Source organism: Odocoileus virginianus, chromosome 8 (genome assembly GCF_023699985.2).
Source record: "Odocoileus virginianus isolate 20LAN1187 ecotype Illinois chromosome 8, Ovbor_1.2, whole genome shotgun sequence".
Classification (NCBI taxonomy): Eukaryota; Metazoa; Chordata; class Mammalia; order Artiodactyla; family Cervidae; genus Odocoileus; species Odocoileus virginianus.
The window spans coordinates 80037691-80057808 of record NC_069681.1 but is presented as its reverse complement, the minus strand read 5'-3'; the positions used below and the strand labels follow the sequence as shown (position 1 = coordinate 80057808).

The window sequence follows — 20118 nt, the reverse complement described above, 5'->3', positions numbered from 1 at the left end:
ATCACGGCTTTCTTTGTATATCTGGGACTTTTCTTTTTTCAATTTCCATTTTCTGTTCTCCCACTACACCATAAACTCTTTGAAAATAGGAACTGTAATCATGTGTCTTTTTACCCCAAATACCCACCATAATGTCTTGCACACAGTATATGTTGAATATTTTATATTTGTTTTGCTTGGATAACCACATCCAACCTGAGTCAAGTTAGGATCTGACAACAGAGAATAAGGACTCAAATAGGTCCTTCCAGCTCTTATCTTTATTGTGTGTGATGAATTTTGACATTTTCTATTTGAATCTTTTCTCTTTTATTTCATTTATAAATAACACTGGTAATAGTTCAAGTAGTTGATTTGCTAACCCATAATAGGTTATAACTTAGGATTAAAAAAAGAAAACAGTGATGTAGTAGATGAACAAGGGCTTTTGGTGAAAGAAGAATGGGTTCACTTCTTGGCCCATTTATTTGTTATGTTATCATAAATAAATACCCCAAAGTCTGACCCTAAGTTTACACATCTTAGAATGAACTGTAATACCTAATTCATAGAGTTGTGAAGTTTTCAGCCTGTAGGACTGTTTGCTCTCAATAAATGCAAATTCTGTCTCCCAGCATCATTTGCCCATCTATACTTACTCTTTACTACTTAACTAGTTCATCCTCTCCCCACACCCTGAAAACTGCCTGGTGAATACAGACTTATCCACACAATCCAATCTTAGATGCAAGATTTATTTGTGTGTGTGAGTATGTGTGTGTGTGAGACAGAGAGAGAGAAAGATTTTATTTTTTACACTTCTTATTTTGTTCTGGGGTATAGCTGATTAACAATGTCATGATAGTTTCAGGTGAAAAGTGAAGGGACTCAGCCATACTTTTTAAGAACGTTTTCCTGATATTTGGTTCTTAAGGTTCCTATTTTAGATACAAATTGAACATATTTAGCTGCTTCATCTGCTAAAAATGAAGGGAAAATTCAACAGAACTTTTCAACAAAAAAACACATAAAATGCTACTATCGGTCCTCTTTTGATCAATAAAACTGCCTAAATATTTTGTCTGGAAAGAAGATATTTAACAATATTTAGCCAGCAAATTCCGACTTACTCTTCTTTTTTGCTGATAAAAAGTTCCAGATTTATATTTTATTGGACTAATGACTGAACTGATGGAGCAGGTTCTACTGGAATAACTATGTATAAATGGATTTCCATGTAAAAACTTATTCTTAGTGCTGACTATTTATGTTGGAGATCCTTCTGCAGCCTGTGACTCTGGCTCTGAAGCACTAAGTCATTGAAGCAAAATAATTAAATAAATAAAATATTTTCAGTATGCAGAAAGACTTATTTTTCCTTTTGTATGGCACTGCTGTAAATGTGGGGGCAAAATCAGTTTTTCACCTAATTGTGAATTAGTGCCAAATTCTTTCAGAGGGAGCACAGAACACTCTGGAATGAGGCAGTGATACCATAATGAAACCTCACCCCTTCCTCTTCTTCAATTAACTAAAACCCACAGTCTGACGTTGAGAAAACAGTTTTGTTATCTCACACTTTTTTCTCCAAGTGTGACAAATGAGGTAACCCATACATTTTCAAAAAGTGAATAAAATGTACTCATTCGTATACTTTTTTAAAAAAAACATGGCATATGAAACATTAGCTTCCTAGGAGAGAGATGGTTGATTGGTACCTGAGTTGAGTTGCAAGCTGCCCCTATTTTGCATGTTGGTGGTATAGTTTAACTATAGTTTATAGTTTAACTATAAATCTGAAAGAGATTACTTTGTGGGATACTCTCCATACAGCAAAAATAGTAAAAAATAAAAATAGGTCTCAACTAAAATGCTTTATTAGAAAGAAAGAGACCTAATCGCCGTGGTCTTGAAAGATCTGCAGCATAACAAAGAAATGCTTATTCTTAAAATTAAAAAAAAGATGCAAGAAAATTATATGATCAGAATCATGGTTTATGTGTAATAAACATGGTTGAATTATGCCCTTTTATATTTTAAATTTACAGAATTTGATTGGTGGGATGTCATTACAGTTAAAAGTACCTTAAAAGTGTTTTTATAGACTACAGAATCCATGGTTGGAGGAGACATACACTTTGGCAGATACAGACTCTAAAATGTAAAATGTTTACAGACTCTAAAATGGCCTTGGAGACACTAAAAATAGTGAAGATAGGCTAAGAAGTATAGATATTCAAGGTGAAGCTTTCACTGATTTTCATAACTTTTCAACTGAATTTAAAAGTTAACCTGCAAGTTTAAATATTTTAGCTTCGGTAAGAAATGAGCATGTGTTAACACTGTCTCTAAGATCTTTGTGAATTCTGTGTTTGAAACTGAACATGAACCCTTTGGGTATACTATTTATGACTGCAAAGCAACTTTCTAATTCAAAGAGAGAAAAAAGACAAAGACTCATAAGGCTTTTTCAACATCAAATAGCTTTTACTAAACAACATTTTGATGAGTTAAGTGTGAGTGAGTCAGGGACATATGGATTAAATTTCCCTTAAAATACACATGGGTTTAAAAATTAAGGAAAAAATCCTGAGCAAAAAATAATGCTTTTCAGAGAATCTAGTATGTTTAAAAACTATTTTCCTCTAAATACAAATATCAGGTTGACTCCAGTCTAGTTAGACTTTGTAATTAAAACTACTTAATTATAAATGCCAGGTATTTAAAAAAAAAATATTAGTTCTATCAGGAAAAGAATCTTCATTAATTCTATTTGAGTTGTGTGGAATAGTTAGGCCTAACTCAAGCAGACAAGATCTGAGTTAGAGTTTATCTCCATCTGTGAAACACTGACTTTGTTTTCATATACAGTACTTATTCTCTTATTCCATTAAACAATTACAATATATTTTCCCTGTGATTTCAGCTCATACTCTTTTTTCCTTATTTAAATAACACATTTCCTTGAAAAAGTTTTAGGTTTTAGAACTCTGTTGTTCCTTTCATTTTATTATTATAATTGTCTAGAATCTTGAGTTCTTCCTTCTTGTTTGCCCTGTGTTTTGCTTTACATTCCTTTCTTAGCTCAGTTTTTAGGTAACCTTCACTTGCTATATAAACAACTTTGTCTCTGGGTGCTGAACATTCCAAGTTAGAACATTTAAAGGTCTAATTATCTCTCTGATCATCTTAATTGTCTATTTCACTTACTAGGGTAGACATACTCTATACCATAATTTCCTGGTTATTTGATTTATCTGAAGAGTGGAAGCAGAACTAATTTTCCTGATGACTTTTTTCCCTATCAGTTTCTGAACCCCAGAGTTCTACATAGTCACTAAGTGCTCAAAAGGTGTTAATAAGTAAGTAAATGAGTACATGAAATGCAGTCAAGTAGATTTAGGGAGGTAGGAATGGTCAAACTTAAAAAAATTTCTAAAAAATTGGTGTAGGGAGTCAACTGTATAGTGATGGAAGATAATTAAAATTGTGAAGGTGAGCACTTTATATGTATACAGATGTTGAATTATAATGCTGGATACCTGAAAATTTCATAATTTTAAAAAACTCTAAGCAAGTTTCCTCCCCCATTCACATTATTTGATAATTGGTTTCATTTTGAATTGGTAGAACAAAGATTGGAAGAAATGCAAACAATTTTACCAGTTAACAATGAGAAAAGCAGTCTGAACAACTACTGCCCAATAAACATCAGTGAAATTGCACTGGGAACTGTTATGAACATTTAAGGTGAGTCATGTGAGGAAGGTGACTGTCATGTAGGCGAACCTCCTGTTGACCACACTCTATTTCTCTTAGGCCTCCTACTTGTATCTGTATTTTTTCTCATTCTTTAAATTCACATAATGTATTTCTTATAAATTTCAGATTCTTGACTTTGGTTAGAAAGTGTGTGTGTGTATGTGTGCACCTGTGTGTAAAGAAATGTAAATCCACCACCTTACCACTTTGAAAATCTTCCCCCACAGAAAAATCCAACCCCTTACATTCTAAGACTTCTTCCTCTTAATGCTAGTTCCCCGTACTAATTATAATTACTCTTTTCAAAATATTCAAAGCAACATTATAGTCCATTGGTTACAGGACATGTTTTCCATGTGGTAGAGAAAAACAATTTTTTGATTAAGAGTTCACAGTGGTATCTTGATATTAAAAATGGGAAGCTCAAGAAACATTTAAAGTGACATAATTCCTGGAAATTGGGATGGAACCAAGATTAGCTTAACTGTAGGTGTTCTTACTCTGGAAAAGTCAAGTGATTATTTGAATGACTGAATCAGTATGAACATATAATCTAATAATTCAAGCCCCAAACACTTAATTTCAATAGCTTAAAAGAAGTTTTATTTAGTCTCTGGATTTTGGTATAAATTATCTAGTAATTATCTCAGCTCTCCAGTTTACCTATAATGAACTTTTTCAATGGGAACATTTTAAGGGCAAGTAATTTTTTTAGACGATTTCCTCATGGTTCAAAGGTATAAGGGATACAGTTGCTAGTGTTACAGTCTAAAAGGAGGGACAAAACATATAAAAAAGCATCTGCAAAACAAGGCCTCAGTAATAAAGTGTCTTGAGAATAATATAATCAAAATTTTATGGGTTATCTATAATAAAAAGATAATAACCAGCACTGGGAAAAATGTGGAGAAATTGGACCCTTGCATACCTGCTGACAGGAATGTAAAATAACGCTGCCACTTTGGAAAGCAGTCTGCTGCTGCTGCTGCTGCTAAGTCGCTTCAGTCGTGTCCGACTCTGTGCAACCCCATAGATGGCAGCCCATCAGGCTCCCCCGTCCCTGGGATTCTCCAGGCAAGAACACTGGAGTGGGTTGCCATTTCCTTCTCCAATGCATGAAAGTGAAAAGTGAAAGTGAAGTCGCTCAGTCGTGTCTGACTCCTAGCGACCCCATGGATTGCAGCCCACCAGGCTCCTCCGTCCATGGGATTTTCCAGGCAAGAGTACTGGAGTGGGTTGCCACTGCCTTCTCCAGAAAGCAGTCTAGTAGTTCCTCAAAAAGTTACAAATAGTTATTTGACCTAGCAATTCCATGCCTAGGTATACACCCAAGAGAAATAAAAGCATATGTTTGCAGAAAATGTTGTAAATAAATATTCACAGCAGCATTGTTGTAATAGCCAAAAGATGAAAACAAACCAAATGCCCATAAACATTTGATAAACAACAAAGGTTGGATAAACAAAATGTGATACTGTCCAACAATGGAATATTATTCACAGTAAAAAAAGACATACACATTACAACATGGATGAGCCTTGAATGCATTATGTTAACTAAAAGAAACTAGTCACAAAAGACTCCATATTATATGATTCCATTGATATGAAATGTGCAGAATAAGCAAATGTATGGAGACAGAAAGCAGTTTAATGGTCCTCTAGGGATGTGGAGGGAAGATGAGAATTTTGGGAGGAATAGCTAAAGAGTATGAGATTTCTTCTTGGGGTGATGAAATGTTCTTAAATGGTGGTGATGGTTACATAACTGTAAATATACAAAAATCATTAAAACCATTGTGCACTTTAAATGAGTCAATTGTATGGCAACAGAAAAGTTGCTGCCAAAACTATTATGGGAAGCTAAGACTGGCTAGTGAGTATTTCATAAAGTACTGTATTTAAGTAGGTATTAAAAAGGGTAGATTTTGATAGCAGGAGATAAGGGATGGTGTACTGCAGAGATGTATCAAGGACATTTTGGGTGAAGAGAAGTCTGAACATTGGTGGCGTGGGCTTGCAGAAAATCTTTTCAGTTATTTGACATTAAGTATATGGGTGGATTGTTGGTAATAATAGCTTGCTGCTAAGTCACTTCAGTCGTGTCCAATTCTGTGCGACCCTATAGATGGCAGCCCACCAGGCTCCTCTGTCCCTGGGATTCTCCAGGCAAGAACACTGGAGTGGGTTGCCATTTCCTTCTCCAATGCATGAAAGTGAAAAGTGAAAGTGAAGTCGCTCAGTCGTGTCCGACTCTTAGCGACTTCATGGACTGCAGCCTACCAGGCTCCTCTGTCCATGGGATTTTCCAGGCAAGAGTACTGGAGTGGGGTGCCATTGCCTTCTCCAATAATAGCTTACATACACACAAAACACTTTTCTATCACTTACAGAACTGATAAAGCATAAAGGACCATCATCATTAACTCAGAATTCCCTAAATTAGCAAAATTACTAACATTTGGAAGCAATAATAAAGGAATCTGTATGCATTATAATTCTATTATGTAAAATATTTCTATTGTTTCCAAATATGTGACAGAATTACTACTCTAAAAGAAATGAAATACATTTTATCAGTGGGAGAAAAGTCTTTCAATTAAATCATTCACTTGTCAATTCACATAAGTTTGAGTTAATTTTAAATCTTACTCAACAAGTTTGAAGAAATAACTTGCCAAATTAAATTTCAGATTAAAACAAATGAGATTTTATACTAAAATCAGTTGAATTAAAATAATTTCAATGTTTTAAGTAAAAATATAATTAGTAAATTGAAAATTTTAGTTACATAGGATATCTTAGGTACTAATTCACATTGGTCAATCACTACAAACTAAAACAGCAATTTAAATAAATTAAGTTAGGTGGTGGTGTAATAATTACTGAATTGACTGACATAGTTCTATATTATAATCATATTAGCCATTTGCAAAATACATAATAATTTGAGCAATTCATAATCACACGCACTTAACTTGCCTCTTGAGATGAACAGCTTGGGAAGAAAGGGAACTAAAAGTGAAACAGAAAATTGTATGACATTTAAAACTGTAGAACTTTGTCGACATTTTATCTTTATTAAAACTAAAAGAAAATGGAGAAAACATGAGAAAGGGTCAATATTTAAATATAATTGTGCCAAAAATGCTCTGTCAGATTTTAACTTACAAGATGATTTGGGGGAACCCATATATAAAGGTAAAATTAATTACCAGGCTTATTCATAAACTTTTAAGTACTGTATACTGGGAGTCCATAAAATTTGAGTTATAAACCAAGGATCTTGTTCTACATCATTTTAGAAGAGTCTTTAAATATATATACATATTTATTTAAATACACTACTTGGTTCATTTTAGTTCATGCCATATACTATGAATTTCTAAGGAAATATATTATTTATATACCTTTTAACCTTATGCAAGCTACTTAAATTTGTCTTGGCCTCTATACCCTGATTTGTAAAATTCAGGTAATATAGGTTATTACACATGAAGCTCTTTGAACACTGACTGGTTTCTAGCAAGATATGCTAGCTATTCTTCTTTTTTTTTTCCCCTATAAACAGAAACTGACCCTAAGAAAGGCATTATTAATTAACAAATTTTAATTTCTGAGACAGAGATAACAATTATTTGGACCAGAATTTGTTAGAACAACAAATTATATATATATATATATATATATGGTTTAAAACTTACTAACAGCTGATTTTTTTAACCTAAAAATATGGTTTGTAACTAACTTTCCAAATTATTTTCCTGTAACATTGTCACTATCACAGTAGTCCAGATTAGTAAACAGGCTTCAGTATTTACAAAATGAATCTGTGAGACACCTACAATTTATACAGCTGCCTTCTGTGACCCTTACTTCTCGCTTCACAAAACATCCATACCCTACTTCTTTTCTACCGCATTCAGAGATCAGGGTCACATCTGTGCACTGCTGATTTAAACATGAACACTGAAGATCTGGTAGAAGATCAGTGTTTTAGGATACTTTGCAAGGTTTTTCAGACACAAGGATTCTACAGAGACTATGAGTTAGGACTGGGGGAAAGGGAAAGGAGCAAATTTGCTCAAAGAAAAATCTGTTTAAAAGACAGAAGTGGGAGGAGTACTGAGAGAGTGAATTGGTCAAGGGCCATACAATTGGATTGTTAAACAAGTTACTTCAAGTCTACTTTCTTTGTTCTTCAAGTATTTTAACTTAAGTTTATTTTGAGAATTTTTCTTATAAGCATAAATTAATATTAATAATTACTCTGTCTACTATTAAAAGAGAGAAATACAAAGGAGTTATTAACCTTTATCAGATTTTGCCTCTGGTATTACTGGGCAGATCTTATCATAATAAACTTCAAGGCAGTGACCAAATTTGTATTAACTAATTACCTTTAGTGGAAACTAAAGTCCAGAGATGCTAAACTAAATAACTGTATAATTACTGAACATAACTGCGAGGATATGGGAATGAGGAAAGACAACACATTATCTAAATAGGTCGGGAATCATGTTTATGAATATTCTCCAGTTCATTAGGATCAAGAGTAAGACCGGAAAAACAAAAAAAAACAATTTGTGGCAGAAAGAAATAATGACTTCATTTGCTTAAATTGCCAAATGGCCTCAGAGAAAAATCTCTCAAGTATTTTTCAAAAATATAAAAACAGAACCAAAACTTGAATATTTACTTAGGAATCTGAGGCAAACATTGGTTCATAGACTTAAGATTAGTTTTGAACAGGACAAGTAATTTTCATGATACAGAATTGCTAATAACATAGGGACATCCAGGAGCTGGTATTAGAATAGCCTTATTAAACATTTTCTAGGAGAGGGACAATAATGTGCTGTCTTCAGTTTACAATCAACAATAACTTCTTTTTGGTAAAATGAGAGATTTCTAACTGGCAGAAATATGGTTGGAGCTGTTCCTAAAACATGCCAGGTAGTTTTTGGCACACTTCTAGAAAAAGGAGCACTATTTTGTAAACAGAAGGATGATTATAAGTCCACTTCTCTATTGCCATCCGCCACTCCGAAGTTGTATGGGGTGAAAATGCAGAATAAAGGTAAGACTCAGCCCCTTTGAGACTCTAAAGCAGGAGTTTTTAGTCTAAGATCTAGGATATGATTCCACAGACTGCTTTCCAGGGAGCTGCTTTTCAGCGAGCTCTCTGTACAGGACTGTATGGGTATCTTGAAACAATCTACTTTCATCGGATTCTCAAAAGTGCTTTAAGACCCCAAAATGGTTATTGGCCAACACTAAGACATCTGTAACCCATCAGGCCATTGATCTGCTGCTCTGAATTGGCCTTAGACGAGCGCCAGAACAGAGTGAAAACTGAGAGTGGGCAGGCCGTGAATGTTTTGTAGTAATGGGGATTAGTGCTGTGGGAACAGAGAGAAAACAGTAATGGGGAAGGAGTTCCCAAGAGTGACAGCAGGGAGGAAATGGCTAATTACACAGTTACCTGGTTGAAGTGACTATTTTTCATAGCTGTTAGCATGTTAGTCATAGGTTAAATTACCATCATGTTCCCCCTGCCACCCTCACCCCCAATTATTTAGGCAGTGAGAACAATTTGTGCTTGCTTTCCATTATTTTTTCTATATTAAAAGTTGCTCTTCATTACACACAGAGTAGATGCTATTCATTTATCGTTAGCCTGATGTGTAGTTTCCTCTTTTCAATATTAGAAATGAGATAAATTATTAACATTAAGATGATTGAGCACTGTTCCAACCACAGGCACAAACTTATTCACCAGATTGACTTTAAATTCAGTAATATCATGTGCACTTATTATTTACAACAAATAAAAAAATAACAGTTTACCTGCGAGATTGTCGATTTCTTTCTCTTGGAGTAGACTAACCGCATCGTCATCTCCTTCCAGCATAAGCTCTGTCTCTGCATTCTGATTCACTATCGCTTGACTTCTGAATGTTTTCTTTGACTTTACCACGTCTTCTTCAGTCCCTAATCACAACCAAAATATAGTAATTTAGGTCACTGTGATTGTTTTACTTTCAGTGAGTGTTACAGAAAAAGCTATTACTTATAGATATATACTGCATTTACATATTACTTTCAACTATAGAAAAAAAAATGTACATTTTGTATTCCGTTTAGTCTAAATAACTGTGAGAAAGCAAGGGGTGTAATGTTACAGGTGAGGAAACAGGCGGAGAAAGCTACATGCATGGTTGGGGAACCTAGAACTTTGCATTCTAAGATCACTGTACTTTCTACAAAAAACTCTGGACTTCACCACAAACTAGGTTTTCTGATCCATAAAAGTTACACAGGTTTACATAATTACACTTTAGTGTGAATCAGATAATCAACTGATCAGATCATTCACAAAAGTAGATAAGTATGAAGAAAACAAGAAAGCATTCACATCTGAAAGGAGAAACAGCTGTTACTGAAAAGCCACAGAAAGGATAAGCAAAGATGTAGGTGTAAAACGTAAATACTTCAAAACAGCTATTTCCTTAGCAATGAGAAGGGGATGACAGTGGATGAGATGGTTGGATGGCATCACTGACTCGATGGACATGAGTCTGAGCAAGCTCCAGGAGCTGGTGATGGACAGGGAAGCCTCAGAGTCAGACACGACTGAGCAACTGGGCTGAACTGAATTAGCTGTGATATCTTTATTTTGATATATATAAAGTAGTACAAGGGCTTCCCTGGTGGCTCAAGGGTAAAGAATCTACCTGTCAATGCAAGAGATGTGGGTTCAGTATCCCTGAGTCGGGAAGATCCCCTGCAGAAGAGAATGGCAACCCACTCCAATACTCTTGCCTGGAAAACCCCATGGGCAGAGGAGTCTGGCAGGCTACAGTTCATAGGGTCACAAAAGAGTCGGGCAAAACTTAGCGACTAAACAACAATGCAAGTAGTACAAACAGCCAAAATTCAAACGCACAAAAAGTTAACTGAAAGACACAAAAGTCTACAAGCCATAAATGCTGGAGAGGGTGTGGAGAAAAGGGAACCCTCTTACACTGTTGGTGGGAATGCAAACTAGTACAGCCACTATGGAGAACAGTGTGGAGATTCCTTAAAAAACTGGAAATAGAACTGCCATATGACCCAGCAATCCCACTCCTGGGCGTACACACCAAGGAAACCAGAACTGAAAGAGACACATGTACCCCAATGTTCATCACAGCACTGTTTATAACAGCCAGGACATGGAAGCAACCTAGATGCCCATCAGCAGACGAACAGATAAGAAAGCTGTGGTACATATACACTATGGAATATTACTCAGCCATTAAAAAGAATACATTTGAATCAGTTCTAATGAGGTGGATGAAACTGGAGCCAATTATACAGAGTGAAGTAAGCCAGAAAGAAAAACACCAATACAGTATACTAACACATATGTATGGAATTTAGAAAGATGGTAACGATAACCCTACATGCAAGACAGAAAAAGAGTTACAGATGTATAGAACAGACTGTTGGACTCTGTGGGAGAAGGCGAGGGTGGGATGATCTGAGAGAACAGCATTGAAACATGTATATTATCAAGTGTGAAACAGATCGCCAGTCCAGGTTGGATGCATGAGACAAGTGCTCAGGGCTGGTGCACTGGGATGACCCAGAGGGATGGGATGGGGAGAGAGGCGGGAGGGGGGATTGGGATGGGGAACACATGTAAATCCATGGCTGATTGATATCAATGTATGGCAAAAACCACTACAATATTGTAAAAAAATAAAATTAAATTAAAAAAAACTGAGAAAAATTAGTTGACCTAGCATTAACATGTTAATCCATGTGAATGTTAGAAATTACAATGCATTTAAGTGTCTCATGGATTTGACTCCTTAACAAATATTTCAATATTTACATTTAGACATTTGCTTTGGCAGGTGATAATGAATGTGAAATTATCTGAGCTACAAGTAAATTATATATATATAGCTAAGAAATACCTATATTTCATGTCACCTGAAGTTGGAATTCAACATGGAGGAATATGGTTTAATTTATTGTGTTCCAGCTTTAGTGTTAGGATATAGGGTTCAAAGAGCAGCATTAACTAGAAAAGTATTTTCACATTTCATTTGGTATGCTGCATATATTCCTGAAATGAAAGTGAAAGTCGCTCAGTTGTATCCGACTCCTTGCGATACCATGGACTGTAGCCTGCCAGGCTCCTCTGTCCATGGAATTCTCCAGGCAAGAACACTGGAGTGTGTAACCTTTCCCTTCTCCAGGGGATCTTCCCAACCCAGGGGTTGAACCCAGGTCTCCCACACTGCAGGCGGGTTCATTACCGCCTGAGTCACCAGGGAAGCCCAAGAACACTGGAGTGGGTAGCCTGTCCCTTCTCCAGGGGAGCCTCCTAACCCAGGAATCGAACCAGGGTCTCCTGCACTGCCGGTGGAGTCTTAATCAGCTGAACCACCAGGGAAATCCATTTCTGAAATGGAGGCATAATAAATCACTGCTATATAGTATTTTTGTATCATAGTTTCAGGGGATGCTATGGTTTTGTGTACACACGTAATTACTTTCCAAATCTTGTCATGCCTTTGGCCAAAAATCCAGTGAACAATGAATACTCTTGGTTAATTTTCCTAGGCCCAATATAGGGATTTCCAGGTCTTTCCTGTCTACTGATACTGGCTCAATCATTTGTTGGTTAAGCATCTAACCATGGTAAAACTTGCATTGTAAACCAAAGTGTTAGCTTCTTTCTTTGCAGCATTCACAATTCTTTTTTGTTAGTGATTCAGAGCCAATTCTGTTTGCTAAAACATTAACAGATTGACTCAGAGGTAGCCCGCAGAGGAGTAAAAAATACATGTTGAGGTGCACAGTCATGTCACAGTAGCACTGTCACTGGCTGAGAGGTATACTCTGTCATCCTAGCTTTTACTGCATAATAGCATTAGAGAGCCCAGTTTAAATACAGCTTAACAGTATAAAGTAATGGATTGTTAAATATATCTTTCAATAGACACTTAAGAAAACAAGCAGTACTATTAGAGATCAATGCTGCTTGGAAGGTGAGGAGACTTAAATGGCTTATATGTGTAGTCTTTCATCGGCCCACAGATGATTCTCATTTCTGGAATAAAAGATTGAGGACTGATTACTGAATGCTCCAGAACCTTATCTTTATTTCCTTTGGAGTCTTGGTGATATAAAGCCAGCCCAACAGTGATCTTCCGGGGGCAGCTATCTATATGCAGTTTGTTGCTTGCTTAGTATCTTAATTTGAGAAATTCGAAGCTTGCACCTTTTGGAACAAAGAGGCAAATCCAAAGATTAACAACCAAGAACTCTCTCCTGAGGCCTTTATGGCCATATGTCTACTAGACATCTTCAGCTAGATATTCCTAATTCCACATTTCCCTAAATGAATGAATTATCTCTTGTTCCTTCACCTCTTCCTATTTTGATCAACATACTTCATTAAGCCACAGACACATGATTCACCCTGTAAGGTGATGGTCTCAGCTGTTCAAGCCATCATCATTTTGGTTTAGAAGGCTTTGAGAGCCCCCTTATTCACAGCATCCTTCATATTTTTGTCAGAGTATTATTTTATTTCATCACTAATAACTTGAAAATATTTTCCTGCTTAGTACTGTTTATTAACTCCTCCAATCAACAACACTCAATGCAAGACTTATACCCTAAGATAAAATCTAAGCTCCTTAGGATGACTGATTAAGGCCTTTTATCCTCTCATTACCTCTCATTAGTTTTGTTTTACCTTTTCTTACTCTCCCATGAGCAATACTGAACCATTTACAGCTTCCAGATTATGTCATGCTTTCTCGGATCTCTTTATCTGTGTTAAAAGCATTCCCTCAATAAAGTATGTTCTCTCTTTCCTCTTTTGTTTGGCTAATTCCTACTTGGCCTGCAAAACTCACCTCTTTTGGGTGCCTTTCCTAAATGACGCATACTGTCGCAGTCTACATAGGACTCAACCATACTGAGTGGGTGCTCGCCATTATGCGTATGTCTTCTCCTCTGGGCTGTAGCTTCATTCTGCAGCATCAGTGCCTGGTACTAAGCACGTGTGCCACAAACACGTGCTGAACTGAAGTTCAAGTCTACACATCCCGAGTTCCCCTCTCTGGATGCTTTAGGTAGGTCTGTGTGCTCTTTCCCTATACATCCATCATATCTCATGAGTCCTGCTACTACAGTAGTTACATGTATTATAATTGGTTGTGTGCTTGTTATCTCTACAGAGCCTGGAAGCTCCTTCCTTGATGACGAGAAACATCCTTCTGTCTTGGTATGCCCAGTTCTCAGCACACTCCCGAGGACAGAGCAAGTCCTTACAAATACTGAATAAATGAATAATAGTTACCTCTGGATATCTCTTAACCTGAAAATCCCAGGATGTCTCAGAGATTCTTGGTGAACTGACTTCAGTTTGAGAGATAATTGAAGAATCTTATGTATTAACACAAAAGGGAACTTGGTTCTTAACAAGAAATAGTCAATAACCTCCTTTAGGCATGCATGAGTCAGCTTGATAAAATAAGTTTTTGTTCATATCACAACCATCTGTATTCTGCTTTGTCTTTAAAAAAAAAAAGGCTTTACATTACTCTTGTGTTATTAAAATTAAAATCTACCAATAAACAAATTGCAGTTAAAGGAATGTGAGCTCTCAAATGTATATTCAGCTTTCAATGTTACCCCCTCTAGTTTTAAAGCAGCAAAACAACTGTGTGTTTAAAAGATATGTAGTAAATGAATTCATGCCAACACACCAGAACTTATCTTTCCTGTTGAAGTATTATCAGTTTTCAGTTCGGTAAACTTCCTAATTTTATGGTACTGCACCAAACATTTATCTAAATTAATGTGTATGAGATCCAAAGGTGCTTTTCAATCACAATATCCTTTATGAATTAGACTTTCATTTATCAAAATTACAGGCAAAAAGAGGTAAGGTCTCAAAGGGCTGTCTCATTACAAGGCTTATAAACACTGTCCTTAGGAAGAATTGGTTTAACACCCAACAAATCAAAATCCGATTGGGAAGGGAATTTATCTGAGATCATCTATCTTCAGAAGACATGCTGGACTCAGAGCACCTCTTGGCCTCTTCAGCCATTCATCAAGAAATTAATGAGCAGGTACCACAAACCACCAGAAAGCCTTAGATTCGAAAATGTGAATTATGTGTAAACCTGGACAGGATAGACATATATGCTTATTTTCCAAGAAAACATTAAAATGTCATAACATTTGAAAGGTTTCAGAATAAAAAAATCCCATCAAATTATAGATTCAAGAAGCCAAATCCAAAATTATACTTAAAATATTTTTCATATCATATTACAAATAACAAATGCCGGAAACTATCCTATACACATTAGATTTCTTAGTATGTAAATATGCTTAAAGCTCTGTTTGTGAAGATGTTATCTAATATAGTACATGGCATTACATGAACCTAAATAAAGCTCCTCTCTCATAATATTTTTCTTGATAATAAGGATCCATATGAAACAAAATACATATTAAAAGTGAAGTAACAAGAAAACTAAGATGTTTCAGTTTTAGTGCTGTTACTATACTCTAGCATTACTTTTATAATATAATAATAATTATCATTTAAAAGTTTCATTGTTATCTTAAACAAGTATAAGTTAAAATACAGAAATAAATCAGACACATTAACTTATCTTGATAATATTGAGAGAATATGTCTAACTGGAAAGTCTGGACAATTAAGGCAAATAAATTATTTCATTTTCCCATCATATCTTTTTCTACTGATAAACACAAGCAGTTAGTGTACAGAAAAGTACTATTCAGTAGTTTATTTCTGTTTAAGGAATTATTCTATAGTCAACTCTAAAATATCTATACCAATAAGGAAAAAAGTAATTTATAATAATAGGTAAGCAATAAATCATGTCTGTTTTGCTAATACACAAAGAAAAGATATAAACTCATAGCAAGCCAATTTTAGTGTAGCATCTTTCTTACCAGTTTTATATTATAGTTATTACTTGTTCTACATTGAGTTTGGAAATGTCTTTAATTTTCATTTATTAAAAATAATACATGGATGTATATATGTATCTACCTACCTACCTACCTACCTATGTACCTACCTATATTATGTATATTTACGCTGTGAGAACCTCTCCTCGATGTTACTTGATCTGCACAGTTTAAGTGTATGGTCTATAACTCATGATCCTCCCCTGCTTATTTAATCTCACTAATTTGCCAATTTGACCTCTTCACACCTTGTGTTCCCCAAGAGCTGAAAGCTTTTGTTACCAAACATGCCACACTGTTTCAAACCTTTAAGTATGACATGTGGAGTTTCTCTTACATGGAATTTGCTCACCTGCTCTGTTCTTCAAGATTCAGTTTGGTTACTCTCTTTACTACATACATTTTGTATCTTATATATAGTCCCAATATACCGTTATTTTTGATATTTTTTCCTAAGTTTTTCGTTTAGGTGTACTCTTAATCAGATTTTTATTTCTAGTTCAACAAGTGTCAAAAAAGTGGCAATCAATAAATATTTGTTGAGTGAGCACATGAAAATAAATATATAATCTGTATATTAATCATTTTATATGTACAGCACTTCAGTTCAGTTCAGTCGCTCAGTCGTGTCTGACTCTTTGTGACTCCACGGACTGCAGCACGCCAGGCTTCCCTATCTATCACCAAATCCCAGAGCTTGCTCAAACTCATGTCCATCTGAGCTGGTGATGGAGAGTTCTGACAAAATGTGGTCCACTGGAGAAGGGGATGGCAAACCATTTCAGTATTCTTGCTTTGAGAACCCCATAAAGAGTATGAAAAAGTACAGCACTTAAGTTACGTTTCTCTTTATGTCCTTTACAATTTCCTCATACATGAGGAAGGTGAACTATGTGATTTGCAATTCATTCCTTCTTTTTTCCTGTAAGCATCCATTAAGAATATACTAAAGAAATATCCAGACCAATCTCCTAACTTCAGTTTCCTAAGCTGTTGGAAGAGGACTAAGTATTTACTAAGTGAACTCTTATAGGATTATTGCAGTGTTAAAATGAGACAATGGATGCTGAAATACTTTTAAATTCGTGAATATTATTTACACAGTGTTAGTCACTCAGTCGTGTCCAACTCTTTGTGACCCTATAGACTGTAGCCCACCAGGCTCCTCTGTCCATGGATTCTCCAGGCAAGAATACTGGAGTGGGTTGCCATTTCCTTCTCTAGGAAATCTTTCTGACCCAGGGATCGAACCCACATCTATCACATCTCCCATAATAAGCTCTTAAAATGTTTTGTTAAAATGTTGAGGAAATAAACTAACAAGAGTGTTAAAAAAGTTTACTAAGTCCTTAATTTAAAACTGAACAAGAACACAACCAACGCTTTATTGATTACAACACTGCTGCCTAAGGTTTATGCAAAGGGGGAAAAAATGCAGGCTGATGTGAGGATCAAAAAACTCAAATAAGCTACCAAATGCATCTTAGGTTTTATGAGCACAATACCCAGCAGATACTGATTATTCAATAATGGTTTCCCTTCCTTCAGTTGGGATTAATCTTCCTGTCACCATACTGTTGTGATATTCTGTTTATATTCATTACAAGGCAATATGAGCCTTCAATGCCTCCATTAGACCAGATGCTTCCTGAAGACAGCAAGGACAGCATATAGGCAGGTACCAATAAATGTTTGTAAAGTTGAAAACAGTGTAAATAGCTTACATTAAAAATTGTTTTCCCTCAATAATCACATCATTCACTTAAAGGTATTATTAAATAAAATAAGTATAAATATATTTAAAATTTGTTTTTTATTTTGAATAGAGGCATCTTAAGAATATAAATATTTGTAGTATCTTACATAAGGAAAAAAAACTGCTTTCTCCACAAAGTTGATATCATAATTTATTTTACATAATTATATAGATGATCCATATAATAAATAATTTTCTTCCATCATTGGAAGGAGATGGAAAGAATGGAAATTTCATCTCATTTTAATTTTATCTAAATATAACAGGGAATTCTAACATTTTGAAAATGTTAAACATCTTGAAATCAGTTTAAGATGGCATTCATTTTGGGGGAAGAAATTCTTTTCATTATACAGCATTTCACAATATTTTTAGCTTGGAAAATGTGTTTTGACAAAATGGACTAGGACTATTAATGACATATGATACTTTGGCAAATTTTAAAATAGAGGTTATTTTTTCTCATTAAAGTTGAAATCAGAGCAAGAAATACCTTTACAGAATAGTGCTTTTAGTAACTCTAAATGATATTATTTAATTTCCACTTTAAAAGGAAAAGATTTAAGATAAATATACCTCTCAGCTGATTACATGAGATATGGTGGTAATATCTTATGCAATAATACATATGAATTAATCTATTACTGAGAAGTTTACAATTTTGAACATTTCAAAAAAGATGAAAAAATGCTTTTTGTTGTATTGAGAAAACTATCACTCAAAAACACTTTATGCCAATCTTAATATGAGATAAAAGCAGCAGATACATACATAGAACAAACTTTACTGTAATAATCATTTACGAAAAAAATAAATAATTCTCTCCATAAATAATTTAAATTAAAAATTAAATTCTGCCTTTGACTTTATAGTACAAATAGCATTCCCTTTCTTAAGAAGCATGAATGATGATGACAGAGAAATAAAGATCTGCTAAAGACCAAGGACTGAAAAAATACTCACCTGTACAGAACAGGATTAAAGTTAAAACAGCCTTTGTAACAGAAAAATCCTAATGGTGAAGACTGTTAAAGTGACACTGAATAAAAACACTATTGGAAAGAATGACTGGAAATCTCAGGATCTTTTTTTTTCTCCTTTATATCTGATGCTGAGTCAGGAGCCTTGCTTTATCAATACAAAATTATTTTATGAAAGCATGTACTTTCATAAGTGAAACAGACTGTTTCTATTCAAATAGACAGTTCCCATCTGTTGTTTCAAACAGACTTTAAATAAAAAATCTGAAGTTACTGACCACATTTAATAAATACAGATAAAAAAGTCTGGACAGTTTAGACTCCTTCCTTAGTTGTGGGTATTTTAGTCTGAATGCACTGGATTTAATCATGGTTCTTACTTCAACTCATTTTTGTTGACAGAGAATATATTTTATAATCAAAATAGATACTATCTATACCACCATAAAACTACCAAGAAACTAGCTTCAAATTTATAACGAGTTTCACTCAGAAATGGTAATCCTTCCCTGAACTAATAGTTGATGCTACTATTTATGGTCCATCTAGCATATCATTGTATCACATAAAACTAGAGTACAGCATCCTTTGTGCTTTTACTAATGAAATGAGTAACTTGTGCAGACTTTTGATCATTTTAAACTAGACATAAACCTTATATCTGCAAGTAGGCTGTTCTCTGAAAAGCCCAAAGTAAATATTTCAGTGTCAGGATAAATATGCAGAATTAGCAATATGGGCATTAATTAAGATGGAATGTTCACAGATTATTCTTCTAAGTGGTAAATTCTTATTCACATTAGTTATGCTTGCAAACGATTTGCTAGACTATAAGAAATAAAGGAAAATGGCTACCTAACATCAACAGTTATTGCTCTGTGGAAAAGGACATCAAGGACACTTGCAAGTAAAAGAATTGGATCAATATTAACGTGATTTTCATTTCATGCTTCCCCAACTCCAGTAAGCTGACAATATACTCTGATTATGTGAACTGCCTCAGAGTAACACAGAAAAGGTTATTAGAGCAAGAGGTGGAAATGGAATGCACTTTTTATATTGACAGGCCTGCTAATAGAGTATACTGATTTTCAAAGACAAGCAGTGCATTTTTACAATTTGGTTCTGACAGCAAAAACGGAATTTCATTTATTCCTAATTCAAAATATTCATATGTAAGCAGTATTTCTTAGAGCAGACCAACAAAGGGGATATTCATAAACAGCATTTTTAAACATAAAAAATGCAATTAAAAAGGTGCAAGAAAATATTGTCGAATTTAAGTGTAGCATGCTAACTTGACAATCTTCTTAATGGAGTGAACACAGAAGACTGCTCTATGCTTTTTAAAGGAAATTTGATAAGCCATACTTTATACATGATGATAAATGTAGAATCTCTGTGTTTTAGACTGAATATTATGTGGTAGGATTCTGATTAATCATTAAGTTAGAGTGATTTCAAAATATTTTAAATAGAATTTCATTACATTAAAAATCACGTGGTACACTTGTGGGGAAAAAATGCTAAAACATATAGAAAATTTGGGCCAGTTTGGGACCCTCTAAATAGCACAAAGAAGAGAGATAATGGATTATTCACCTTTGTGACTTCTTAA

General features: G+C 34.8%; 1 protein-coding gene across 7 annotated transcripts in view; it reads right to left on the bottom strand.

The window, feature by feature from the left end:
- NBEA (neurobeachin) overlaps positions 1-20118 on the bottom strand; it is a 642892-nt gene that overhangs the window by 216394 nt on the left and 406380 nt on the right. For all 7 annotated transcript variants that reach the window (XM_070471793.1, XM_070471794.1, XM_070471796.1 and 4 more), the window contains one exon: positions 9591-9734. In XM_070471793.1, coding sequence (XP_070327894.1) covers positions 9591-9734 — 144 coding nt within the window. The remainder of the gene's footprint in view (positions 1-9590; positions 9735-20118) is intronic.